General features: G+C 51.7%; 1 protein-coding gene across 2 annotated transcripts in view; it reads left to right on the top strand.

Moving 5' to 3' along the window:
• KIAA0232 (KIAA0232 ortholog) overlaps positions 1–6,630 on the top strand; it is a 56,072-nt gene extending 49,442 nt beyond the window's left edge. The window contains exons 7-8 of one of the 2 annotated variants that reach the window (XM_008056212.2): positions 2,008–2,105; positions 4,073–6,630. In XM_008056212.2, coding sequence (XP_008054403.1) covers positions 2,008–2,105; positions 4,073–4,252 — 278 coding nt within the window. In that variant the 3' untranslated portion in view covers positions 4,253–6,630. The remainder of the gene's footprint in view (positions 1–2,007; positions 2,106–4,072) is intronic. The other variant, XM_008056210.2, reaches the window with a different exon arrangement.
• The last annotated feature ends 6,286 nt before the right edge of the window (positions 6,631–12,916 follow it).

The raw sequence follows: 12,916 nt of genomic DNA, 5'->3' as shown, positions 1-12,916 counted from the left end.
TTCCAGTGCTCTGGAGGTTTGACTGGTGGGCCTAGATTATTTTAGGCTTCGAGAGTGAGCCCTGCAGCGAAACAGTACAGACAAGCAGCGAAGGGCTCAGGCTGGAGAGACAAAACTGAGTGGAAACCCAGTGCCTCTGTCCCCAACTGTTCGACCTTGGGTGGTGACTATGCCTTTCTGGGCCTCCATTGTCCTTATTTGTAAAAGGATGCTGTAGGGATTGCCTTCCTTGTAGGGTCAAGTGTCTGGAACAGTTCCGTCAAGTTAACACGGTGGCTAACATGGGCATCGGGAAGACATCGACAGCACTCAGCATCGCCTTTCCGAGTGCCCTGTGGAAGGAGACCCTTCCGTACACGCAGAATTCGTAAAGTGGGAAGAGAAAATGAAGAAAGGGTGGAGATGACTCTGCTTCCCTCTCCCTCCCCGCCACCTGCCCCCCGGCCAGTGCAGGTGGTGACCAGCTGGAGCGGAGAGTGGAGTGAGTGGGAGCCTCCTGGGAGCCAGGAGAAACATGCCTCCATAGAAGGGTGAGGTGGGGGTTCCTCCTGGCATCAGCAGAGAGCACGGGGCATCCTCCCCAACTGCCCTGCGCAGGCCAAGCCCTCGAGCCCCTGTTTTTGGTCAGCAGAAGAGATGTCATTATGTGTGCTAGACACTGTACTTGGGACTTCATACGTAGGGTGATACTTCCATTTAGAGATGAGAGAACGAGAGCTCAGAGAGAGTCAGTCATTTGCTCAAAGTTGCGTCACAAGTGAAACGCATAACCTGTCTGCCCAATCCCAGGCCTGGGTTACTCTCATGAACTGTAACTAGTAACTCAGCGTACCTGAAGCCATCAGTACTGAAGGCTGTGGAGAGTCTAAGCTATGACCAGTGTGACCGTGGGAAGAGGCCCAGTCGGGCCCAGATGGCCTTACAGTTGGCACAGGCTTGCCATCCAAGGGTAAAGGGTGTGGCAGTTGGTGCACCCCAGCCTCATCCTCTGGGTTTGCGAATGGGTTGGCATATCATCTCATTGAATCATCTTCTGGTAACTATGGTGAGGAGTTGGGGTGTTGCTGGGTTTTGAGGAAGTAAATGCTCAAGGGTGGTTAAGGACTTAGACATTGTGAATGTCAAGGTCACGGTCCAAATCCAGCCCTGCCCAAGTTCACTCTTCACTGGGCCTCTGCCCCAGCTGCCTTTTTCATGGAGTTAAGGGGAATACGAGGCTGGTCTAGATGAGGGTCTCTGTGTATTAGAATTACCTGGGCGCTTTCCAGAAAATGCCTAGCCCCTACCCAGACCAGTTCAGTCAAAATCTCTGGCGGGGTCTGGGCCTCTCTAAAGCTCCCCCGGTAACTAGAATACACAACCAGGGTTGAGAACCACTGGACGTATGGATTTATTTGATTTCTTCTCATCCCAACTTACGTTTTCTTCCTACTCTATGGGCCATTTGCCTGATCGAACCATTAGCTCATTTATTTTCCCTATTCCACAGACATAACAGAGTAGTCTGAGCTGAGGAAGATCAAACAAGGATGTTGCCCTGTTGTGTTTCTCCATTGCAGCCCCTCTTGTCTGAGCCTCCTTGTTCCTCTGTTGTATGCACATGCCATGATGCCCGTCTCTCCCCTTCCATGCAGCATTTGTTCTGGAGGGCACAGCCTTGTTGGCCTTCCTATCCTATGTTCCCAGGGCCTACCATGTTGTAGGTGTGAATAGATACCTGTCCAATGAATGTCTCATGGTGGAGTAACAGAAACATATGGTTATGCTGGCCTGATTTCAGAAACACTCACGAAACAATCTGAGAACCGTTTGATCAGCATAGCGTTCTTCTCTTACACACCTGACTGGCTATGCTTTTAATGGCCGTTTGACATCTTCAAAGGGTTGGGAGACCTAACTGATCTAACTGCTCAGCGAAAAATGAAGCGAGCGTGTATGTTTCCTGCCTGTGTCTTAATGGAATTTCCCCCTTTCCCTCTTTTCCCTTCTTCATTCACAATGATTAAGAATGTCATACAAATGCCAAGGGAGAGAATGGTATAGAAGACTGTCCAGATGGTAAAGAAATTCCCAGTAATGAAGAACGTCTGTTAGATTTTAATAGGGTAAGTGGACTGTCCTCCTCCTCATTGTTACCTTGAAAATGGCCGCCACCTCCACTTGTCACTCTAGTCAGAAACCTGGGGGTCACGTGAGTGGCCCCTGCCCCTCCCAGGAGCCAGATCTGACCCTTGGTCAGGGTCTGCGTCATCTCCTGCCCCGACTGTTTGCTACCAGACTTCCTGAAGAGTCTCTGGCTCTGCCTCCTGCCTTCTGTGCACGCTGCTGCCAGAGGACGTGCAGGACAGAGCTGGCCCTGTCGCTCCCCTTGAGAGCCTTGGTGGGGCACCCTTTCCCCTGTCCAAGAAGTCACCAGGGGAGCCCTTCAGCGTGCTTGTCTTGCCTGTCCTGGCCTGTGCGACACAGACTCCACCCTTGTCGTGTCCTCGCTGCCCCACGTAGGACCCTTCTCGTTGTTGCAGCTGTGGTGTCCGATCACTTGCAATTTCTCACGCCTGCCTCCTGACATGCCCGTGGGCACCTTGGAGGATGTGCAGGGCAGGTGCCCGGTGTAGTCTTCCCCAGCAAGGAAGGGAGATTTCCTTGTCCTCTCAGTGTGGATTCTCGTGTCGGTTCAAGTCCTGTGACAGTTGTCTCCCTGAGCGCCCTGTAGCGTCCGTGTCCGTGTCCTGCTGCGCGTCTCCCTGTCTGACTTCACACATCAAGGCAACGTTTGCGGCCCCACAGCTCTCCCCACCGTGACTGGTTCACGTCACCCTCCCAGCTGCTGGGCCCGAGCCGAGAATCCTTCCGCAGTCCTCCCTCGCTTCCTTCCGTAGGTGGTGCGCCCGCAGGCCTGAAATGTCACCTCTGGGCCGCCTCACCTCCTCCTCCTCCTCCTCCTCCTCTCCGTCTCGACCGCCAGCACTTGCTCAGACCGCTGCCCCTCTTGTGAATGGCAGTCCTGGTTTTGGCACGCCCTTCCTGCCTCCCTTGCTGTCCTCCTCCAGTCTTCCCTCCACACGGCAGCCAGAAAGGCCTCACAGGCAGCTCTTGTTTGGTCCTCACACCCACCCTGTGAGGCGCAGGTACTGCTACTGGGCCATTTTGCAGAACAGCGACGGAGGCACTTTAAGATTCCGAGCCATCCGTCGGAAGTCGTGGCGCCACATAGCGGATGAGACCTGAGCACCTAGAAGACCCACGCTCCTAACATTGCCACCGCACCAGGCACACCACTCCCTGCCGCACCTGTAGGCTGTGTCTGTTTTGCCCATCCACCTCCGACCTCCTCTGCCTCTGCTCTTCCCTCTCCACATGGCTTTTCTGTGCGCCTGCCTCAGGGGTTCTCAACCAGGGACAGTGCTGCCACTTGGAAATGGGCTGGGGTGTTGCTAGTGACTGTGGCGGGGCAAGAGGAGCCTCGCTGGTGACTGTGACTGGGGCAGGGCTACTGCGTGCATCTCGCGTCCTGGGGGCCGGGGTTGCTGACCGTCAGGTGTCGGGGGACAACCCCGCACAGCCAAGTGTTGCCACCTCTGCTCGGCTGGCCTCTCCGCGAGAGAGCAGCCTTCCCGACACTTGCGTCGGAAGTGCTCTCTCAGCGTCTGTGGGGCTTCTCTGAGACCTGAATTCTGTTTGTTGGTTTGCTTGTTCGTCTTCTCCCCTGGAATGAGGGCCCCAGGGGGCATAGTGTGTCCATCCACCAAGGAGTCCCCAGGCCCAGCACAGTTTTTGGTCTGTAGTAGGCACTCGAAGACTTGTTGAAAATTGAAGGATTATTTTATCCTACCCTAACACAGTCAATATTTTATCCAAGTGACTGTACATGGAGAATTAAGATTTTGGATCCTTCATGGATCTGGGAGGAGCGGCGGTCTTGCTTTGAAACAGTAAAACTCTTCACTTTTTTTAACTCTCCACAGGAAAACAATGCTTTGCTATTTCTTCTCTGCATATAAATAAAGACTATCTCAACCTCTTTGGGAAAAAATGCATCTCTTTGATCTGTTGAAAATTGTTTTAATCTCAGGTGTCTTCTGTTTATGAAGCAAGATGTACAGGAGAGAGAATTTCTGGAGTAAAATCCAACGGCTTCCACAGAAAGATGTCTTCCAGTGCCAGCTCCGCCTCGGAAGACACGGGCTCGGAAGGCAGGGGCGGATGGGTAGACCCTAGCGAAGAGGAGCTCTTCTCTCGAACGCATCTCTAAACCTGCAAAGTAGTGCACATGGCTTTCCAAAATGATCAGTGATGGAAAATTACTCTTTTGTGAGGCCTGTTAATCTGAAAAAACAACTTAGGTTTCTTCTTCAATTAACTGATTCAGATCAGTAATTATCTTTCTCTTCTTGCTTATTTTAGAGTTGAGGACAGCTATCCTGTTGAAGATTTTTTTTTCCCCAGCTGTTAAATTCTTGGCTATTTGAAATAGACTAGATTGTGTTGTCAAATTGAGAATGGGTGTGCATGTGCTTGTCTTAGAAGTATCACTGCTTTTTGCATCTCAGCTGCAGTTAATTTTCCTTCTAACTGCAATTATATCACTATGACCTTATCAGCATTGCAGTGTCCACAACACTTCTGCTATTCAGAGACTTTAGCTTTGGAACATTTAGGCTTTGTTCTCCAAGAACTTGGACATACATCCTTACCCTGCAGTGGCTCAGTGCCTTTCTGAAGGCGAGAGGGAAGCTTGGGTGACTCAGCTGCGGTCTTCATTCAGTAAAATCTCATGTGCATTGCAAGTAGGAACCACAAGGGTGTGCTTTTAGAGACTTACAAAATACTGTGTTTTCTATCTTAGACTTTTTTTTTCCCCAAAAGTATCATGAAAGATACTATGGTTTGTGACTTTCTTGCTAACTGAAGAAGCCAAGGATTTGGGGTGTGGGGCGGTGTATGAGGCCAAGCAGGGTGCGAGTGCACACCCTCCAGCCCAGCCTGTTCTCATACTGCAGCTACATTTACACCAAAATGCCATTCGGGGTCCTTTGCGGTAAGTCTTACGGTGCATGGTAAGGACCTCAGTTACAAATTATTATTTTCTGGTGACCTGCATTGAGTTGAAGCCCCCAGAACTTGAAATTATAAACATTTGACATGCAATAAAGGCCACCTCATCACCCAAAGAAATCTTTGGCTGCTGCAGCTAGCTGCTCTTGTGGCTGTGATGTAGTATAGCTTATATCTTATTTTGTGTTTGAGAGAATGTTCTGGGCAAGTTCTGTGTGTGGTGGGTTGGGGCGGGTAGAGTAATGACTTTCCACATCCCTGTGTGATTGCTGTGCTGGTTGTTGCTTTGTGTGACTGGCTTTCCAGTTTTACCTGGTGGACCCAGGGAGCCAGGACATCATGTCCCAGTCGTGTCTGTGCATGACGATCCCCTCTGCAAGCTTTCACGTTATGCAACAGGTTGAAGCTAGGAGGAGCGGTGTTTGTAAAACCTGAACATCTTAAATTGTTTTTCTTTTTTAACCAAGACTTTTTTTTTTTTTAAACAAAAAACATCTAATCTGTGAAGTCAATTTAGCATGTCTGGAATATCAGGAACGGCAGAAAAGTCTGGTGTAGACTAGATAGCTTCACCACTAATTTTGGCAGGTGATAAACACACATAATTTATTGGCTGGGAGCTGTACTGGCTGCGAGATCTATGATTTGCTTTGAACATCATCAGGATTTTGTTGCCTTTTTCTTAATGGATAACACAGTACCATCAGAGAACTGTGGCATCGTCGAGGTTCTGTGTGTCCTCGCTGAGAGAGACCTGACATGCCCACTGGGTTGATCTCACCACATGTTAGGGTTTATTTTTATACAGCACCTCTTTTGACACTTTAAAGTGGGTTTGTGTGTGTGTTTGTGTGTGTGTGTGTGTGTGTGTGTGCATGTGTAAGTTTTATGTTGCTGTTATTTATTTACAGACTTCAGATAAGTTTTTATGTATTTTTCTTTCTTCTGGAGCTTCCTAAAAATTGGTTAGCATCTGCACTGAAGTATAATTTAACAGCAAAGGCAAAAAAAGGATTGGAAGTTGTGAATTCCTAAAATCACTACAGTGACGATTATTCTAGAAGTCGTTGCGTATGTAGCAGAGACCAAATAAACAGATTTCAAACACAACCTGAAGCACAGTTGGCTTCGGACAACTGCTGCTGTTGATCAGGAAAGGGCTCCAGGTGGCAGAGGCGCAGACTTCCCTAGACGTGGATGGGAAGATGCAGCACCTCCCACAGGGGAACGGGGTGGATCACAAACGGGCAAAGGGATGAACAGATTATGTATTTATTTGTTTTCATAGTTAAGTAGCTGGAGCTCAGAGGCTTCCAGCAACAGAGTTGAAAGTGTGGTTTTCAGTTGTGTGAATGGATGATCACAGAGAAAAAGCATTAAAAAAAGTTGGCAAACGCTGAAACGCACTGTGGTATGAAGCGCGTTGCATATCCATAGCACTGAAGTGTCAGTTTCCATTCCTGGGCTGAGATTATTTTCCCCGTGGTTGTATTGTTCTGATTTCACGTACACCAGAGTAACTGATTTTTTTGTTTTCTTGTGGAGTTAACACCAAATAAAAATTTTTAAAAAGCAGCTTTTTGTTTTTATTTATCCTAGCAAAGATTCTCTTATATAGAACTTCCTCTAAACCATGAGCATCACTGGGAGACAGAAAGTGGCCAGGCCATGTCGTTCCAGATGGGGGTCTTTCGCTCTCCTGACAGGTGCCACGGGAAGTGCTGCTGTGCTGCTTGGCTGGAGGAGACAGTGGGTGGGGCCCGTTGAGAAGGGAGCTGACCCTCCCCATCCCATCCTCAGCACCAGCACACACAGAAACTCTCACCCGAGTCTGGCGGAAAACACGGTGTTCTTGTTCCTAGGTGTGTTCTTCTGGTGACAAAGCAAAACTTTACATATGTTAACATGGTTGTTCATTTTAAAAAATCTGTTTTTAAAGAAGTACAAATGAAAATGAAAACTCATGGCTGGGCTCGGTGGCTCAGCCTATAATCCCAGCACTTTGGGAGGCCGAGGCGAGAGGATTGCCTGAGCCCGCGGGTTCGAGACCAGCCCGGGCAACTTGGCAAGACCTCGTCTCTGCAATAAATAAAAAATTAGCTGGGTGTCATAGTGTGCGCCTGTAGGTCCGCCTACTTGGAAGGCTGAGGCGGAAGGGTCGCCAGAGCCCAGTAGGTCAGGGCTGCGGTGGTCGGGAGCGGCCACTGCACTCCAATCTGGGCAAAGGGGTGAGACTCCAACTCAAAAAAAGAGAAAGAAAACTCATACGTACTTCCATCACTCTGAGACAGTAACTGCTAACATTTGTGCAAAACACCTCTCCAGAAATTTGAATGTATGGTATCTTTGAATAGATGCATGCGTAGAGGAATTTGCATTAAAGGGTATACTGTACCTGTTCTTCTGGAACTTCAGTAATACTTATTTTTGATTTGGAGTCTCACTCTGTCACCCAGACTGGAGGGCAGTGGCCGCTCCCGGCCACCGCAGCCTCGACCTGCTGGGCTCCGGCGATCCTTCCGCCTCAGCCTTCCAAGGAGCCGGAACTACAGGCGCGCACTACCACGCCTGGCTAATGTTTGATTTACTGTAGAGATGAGGTCTCGCCAAGTTGCCCAGGTGCGTCGCGAACCCGCGGGCTCAGGCAATCCACAGAAATACTTTTTTACTCCAGTCTCTCTTCATGTCAATAATGATAGAGCAACACTTTCTGCAGCTGTATTCTTCCATTATACAGATTTAAGATTCCTCTCTAGCTGGGCTCGGTGGCTCAGCCTGTAATCCTGCGCCTTTGGGAGGCTGAGGTGAGTGGATTGCTTGAACCCGTGGGTTCGAGACCCGCCTGGGCAGCGAGACCTCATCTCTTCAGTAAATCAAAAAATCAGCCGGGCGTGGTAGCGCATGCCTGTAATTCCAGCCACTCGGAAGGCTGAGGCGGAAGGATCGCCGGAGCCCAGCAGGTTGAGGCTGCGGTGGCCGGGAGTGGCCACTGCATTCCAGTCTGGGTGACAGAGTGAGACTCCAACTCAAAAAAAAAAAAGATTCCTCTCTTATGTAGAATTTTTTTTGTTTGTTTATACAGTATCTGAATAACACTTCTGTAGTCATCCTTAAACACATACAAGGGGATTTCAAAAAGTTCATAGAGAAATGGAATTAAAAGGTAAAAAGGGGCCAGGCACAGTGGCTCATGCACACTGGGAGGCCAAGGCAGGAGGCTTGCTTGAGTCCAAGAGTTCGACCAGTCTAGGCAGCATAGCAAGACCTCATATCTATACATTAAAAAAAAAAAATTTAGTCAGGCATGGTGGTGCACACTTGGTAGTCCCAACTACTCAGGCAGCTGAGGCAGGAGGATCGCTTGAGCCCAGAAGTTTGAGGCTTCAGTGAGCTGTGATCTTACCACTGCACTGCAATCTGGGTGTCAGAGCAAGACTCTTTAAAAAAAAAAAAAAGCTAAGGCTGGGTGCAGTGGCTCTCAGCCTGTAATCTCAGTGCTTTGGGAGGCCAAGTGAGGGGATTGCCTGGGCCCACAGGTTTGAGGACAGCCTGGCGAGACCTCGTCTCTACAACAAAACAACAACTTAGCCGGGCGTGGTAGCATGTGCCTGTAGTTCCGGCTCCTTGGAAGGCTGAGGCAGAATTGTCTGAGCGCAGCAGGTCGATGCTGGGGTGACCATGAGCAAGTCACTGCACTTCAGACTGGGCGACGGAGTGGGATTCGGACTGAAAAAAAAAGATGAAAATCATGAACTATATTATTCAACATAAAGTCTGTTGAGCTCAAGGTTCTTTTGTGATGATAACAGTCACTTAGTCCATCTCTGAAGAACAAGATCCCGCGAGAGGAGCCTTCCAACGCAGGCTCGTTTACACTGTCAACGGAAGAAAAGTGGGTCCTCTTTAAAGATCTGTTTGAGATTAGGGAAAAGAAGTGCAAAGGAGCCAAATCAGGATTGCAAGGTGGATGCCTAGTGATATAAAGTTGTCCTTGTTTGATGAGCAGTAGTGTTGACGTGGTGAAGGACTCTCTGGTGATGCTTTCCTGGGCCTTTTTCTGGTAACACTGGCTGACTTTGTCAAGGCACTCATAATAAGCAGATGCTGCCAGACTCGGTGGCTCAGCCTGTAATCCCGCGCTTTGGGAGGTGAGTGGATTGCTTGAGCCCATGAGTTCGAGACCCGCCTGGGCAACTTGGCGAGACCTCGTCTCCACAGTACATCAAAACCAGCCAGGAGTGGTGGTGCACGTCTGTGGTCCCAGCTACTTGGAAGGCTGAGGCAGAAGGATCGCCGGAGCTCAGCAGGTCAACACAGGGGTGGCTGTGAGCATGCCACTGCACTCCAGCCTGGGCGACAGAGTGAGACTCCAACTAAAAAAAAAAAAGAATCATGTAATCTGAACCATTTGAGATGTCTGCAGTGTTGGCTATTGTTTCTGCTATTTTTTTTTTTTTTTTTTTTGAGTTGGAGTCTCACGCTGTCACCCAGTGCACGCTCCCGGCCACCACAGCCTTGACCTGCTGTACTCCAGCGGTCCTTCCGCCTCAGCCTTCCAAGTAGCTGGAACTACAGGCACGTGCCACCACACCAGTTGATTTTTTATTTATTGCAGAGACGAGGTCTCGCCAAGTTGCTTGGGCTGGTCTCGAACCCCTGGGCTCAGACAATCAGACACTTGCCTCGGCCTCCCAAAGTGCTGGGATGACAGGCTGAGCCACTGAACCCGGCCTGTTACTGCTGTTAGTTGTCAAACTTCTTAAGACATAACCAGATTAATTTTTTTCCTCAGAGATAGATGTAGATAGTCTCATCCTACCCATCATCTCGTCCCTTAGGTTATCCTGGCAAACCTTTGGTTTTGGGGGGGGGGGGCATTGTCCCATTCGACTTTTTGTAGCACGTCAGTGATTTCACCATTCTTCCACACAAAGTTCACCATAAATTTGATGTTTGTTCTTCAATTTCAGCAGAATTCCTATCTCTCTCATACGGACTCATCTCAGACATATCTTCTTCCTGGTGCCTCAAACTAGGATTTTTTTTAAAAACTTTTTTAAATTAAAAAAATTTTTTTTAGAGACGAGGTCTTGCCAAGTTGCCCAGACTGATCTCGAACCCCTGGGCTCAGGCATTCCTCTCACCTCAGCCTCCCAAAGTGCTGGGATTACAGGTGTGAGCCACCACGCCCAGCCACAAACTAGATCTTTTTTAGACATGTTATAGCAGGTGAGTACACGCTTATTTTGTGCAAAAAATTTTGAAATTCATGCATAGCTTTTTCCAGTGATAGGCATTTTCCTTGAACGTCTGAAGATGCTCCTCTCTCGTTATCCCTGTACATTGCTCCTGAAAGGGAATCCCAGCCTATGGAGTGCTGCTGCCGCCTGTCACAGTGTCACAACGTCCCGTAAAAGAAGTCCTTTAGGACCTGTTTTTGCAGTTGCAGTCCTCACCCCTCTGTAAGACGATACTCGGCTTTGGCCCTCAGGCAATTCCTTACCCCACTGATGTGGGTGACAGCATATTGAGCCGGGATGGCCCCTGCACAGGTGTTCTGGGACTGGCCTCATGGAAGTTGGCGCAGGGCCCGCTGGGTGCCACACGCCCGCTCCTGTGAGTTGGCCTCGTCACAGGCGTGTGCCCGAGAGTCGCGTGGGGTGTCTGCTCCCGCTTTTGCTGTGATTCTGTGAGCACTTCAGCACAATTGCTTTGCAGAAGCCCGAACCTGCACAAGCGGTGTGGGATGCCAGTTACCCTTGACTGGGGTTGCTGGTGCACGTCAGCAGAGACGGACCTCTGGGCCCAGGAATCCTGACGTCACAGCTCAGTGTTTGCAGAACAGTCCAGGGGTGTCAGAGCCTCTCCACTTAGAGTGTGCAGGCAGCTGCTGTGTGCAGCGGTTGCTGTTGCGACCAGTGCCACCCTGGCAGGTCCTGGACACATGCGCTGAGTGACTGCGGCAGTGCCCAGGCGGCTGCATCCGCACCGCAGTCCGGGAACCGAAGGGAAGGTTTCTCTTGAAAGCGGCTGGTCCGGTGGCTTCACACTGTTGACAGCACAGAGATCGGGAAGTGAGCTGCTGCCTCAGAGCCTGCTGCAGGCCTTGCGTCACCGGTACGGTTAGTTAGTAGCGTTTTCAGAGGCGGTGGCCTCACTTCAACCAACGAGTGGTCCTGGTAATGACGCCACGCCTAACATTGGAATGCCGCTGTGTCTGCACTGATGATGGTAACAGCGCACCCTGGGGACTCATTGTGAGCCAAGCATTCTAAGCACCCTGTATTGTGCTGGCCAACAGCTCAGAGAGGTAGGGACAGTTGCCCTGTTTTATAGACGAGAAGACGGGCACAGTGAGGCATCGGCACTTGCCTAAGGTCTCATACCTGGTGAATGTTGGAGCCAGGATTCGGCTTGGGTAACTGTGACCGCGGTGTCCATGTGACACTCTAGGGCTTCTGTCTCACCAAAATCTCACTAGTTATAAAAAGTGGGGCAGGGGCAGCTGCTTCTGCCAAGGCCTCCTTTTCTCATTCTTGCGAGTTACTACTTCCTGTGTTTGCCAGGGTGTCATTTCCAGGAGTCCTGATTGAGTCCTGGCTGTCACCCTGGCCGTGCGTCCTCGAGCGTGTTATTCTCCACACCTGGGGGTCCCCAGATGCCATCGGAGGACACAGCGGGCCCTTGGAAGGGCTGGCTGCAAAGAGGAGATGGCCCTCGCGATGCAGGGAACCAGGGCCACCGAGATGCGGCCCCTGTGCTCCCTGTGGTTTGCGGGGCCCTGGACACAAGCAAGGCGGAAATGCAAAGGAGAAGTTGCCACACCGAGTCCAGTAACTCGGGGGAAAATCTCATCTTCACAGACGGCCTGTCACTTCCTCCCTTCGCCCTGTGCTGGCAAAACCCGTCGGGGGCCCTTGCAGGGTCCAGGCCCCACCCAGACCTTCCATCCCTGGGTGCTGACCACAGTCCCGTGGCGCTGCCTCACTCTGAAGGGAGGTCGCACCATCCTTTCGAGACCTCCTCTGTCCCGGCTGCCCTGGCTCCCAGCGGTGGCCAGGGCAGCGAGCCGGGCCCGGGGCAGCAGTGGAGTTGGGTGTGCCACTGGAGCCAGGCCAGTGGGCTCCGGCTGCTCTGTCTGCGGGAGGGCAGCCCCGGGCAGGCCCAAGGGCTGTCATGTCACAGCACAATCCAGGGACCGCCTCTGGCCCTGGGATGGGGAGGCTCCGCCCACTGGCCTGTCATGCCAACAGGCCCTGTCACGGGGGGAACGTGACCCTCCCCTTCCAGGCAAGGCTGGTTTTCGAAGCTGGGGCACGCTGATGCCCTGAGGCCGGGTGGTGTTTGCATGGGGACGTGCTTCCCTGGCGACTGAGGGGGTGATGGGAAGAGCTGCGTGACCCTGAGCCGGTGGTTCTTCCCGACTGTACGGGTCCCCTCCTCCCTTCCAGGTTGGGGCAGGGCAGCGGCCGACCCCCCCCCGGCTTCCGCCATCTCCTGGCAGGGCACAGGCTGCCAAGCACCCCCACCTGCCCATGCGGCCCCTCCAGTCCCCTCGGTGGGACCAGCAGTGCCGCCTCCCGCGCCCCAGGGGGAAGAAGGGGACCCCAGTCCTGCGGCCGGGCGGGGGGCCGAGTCAGCCCCGCCCCGGGAGCTCCTGGGGCCCTGGAGCCCGTCCGGCTCTGCACGGGTCTGTGCGTCCACCGCCTCTGGGCCTGCCCTGCAGGCCTGGGTGTCCGTCGTCCCAAAGGCTGGCCAGGAGCTGGTGGTGAGCTGGATCTGCTGCTCATTCTGCCGTGGCCGCCACAAACTGGAAACCAGCATCCCCCGGCCCGCCGCCCTGCCCCTCCCTGATTCCCAT

Source organism: Carlito syrichta, unplaced genomic scaffold (assembly GCF_000164805.1).
Source record: "Carlito syrichta isolate Samal-C Ts95f unplaced genomic scaffold, Tarsius_syrichta-2.0.1 Scaffold302277, whole genome shotgun sequence".
NCBI lineage: Eukaryota > Metazoa > Chordata > Mammalia > Primates > Tarsiidae > Carlito > Carlito syrichta.
Note: the sequence above shows the minus strand (reverse complement) of the source record. Positions and strands in the feature narration are given on the sequence as shown.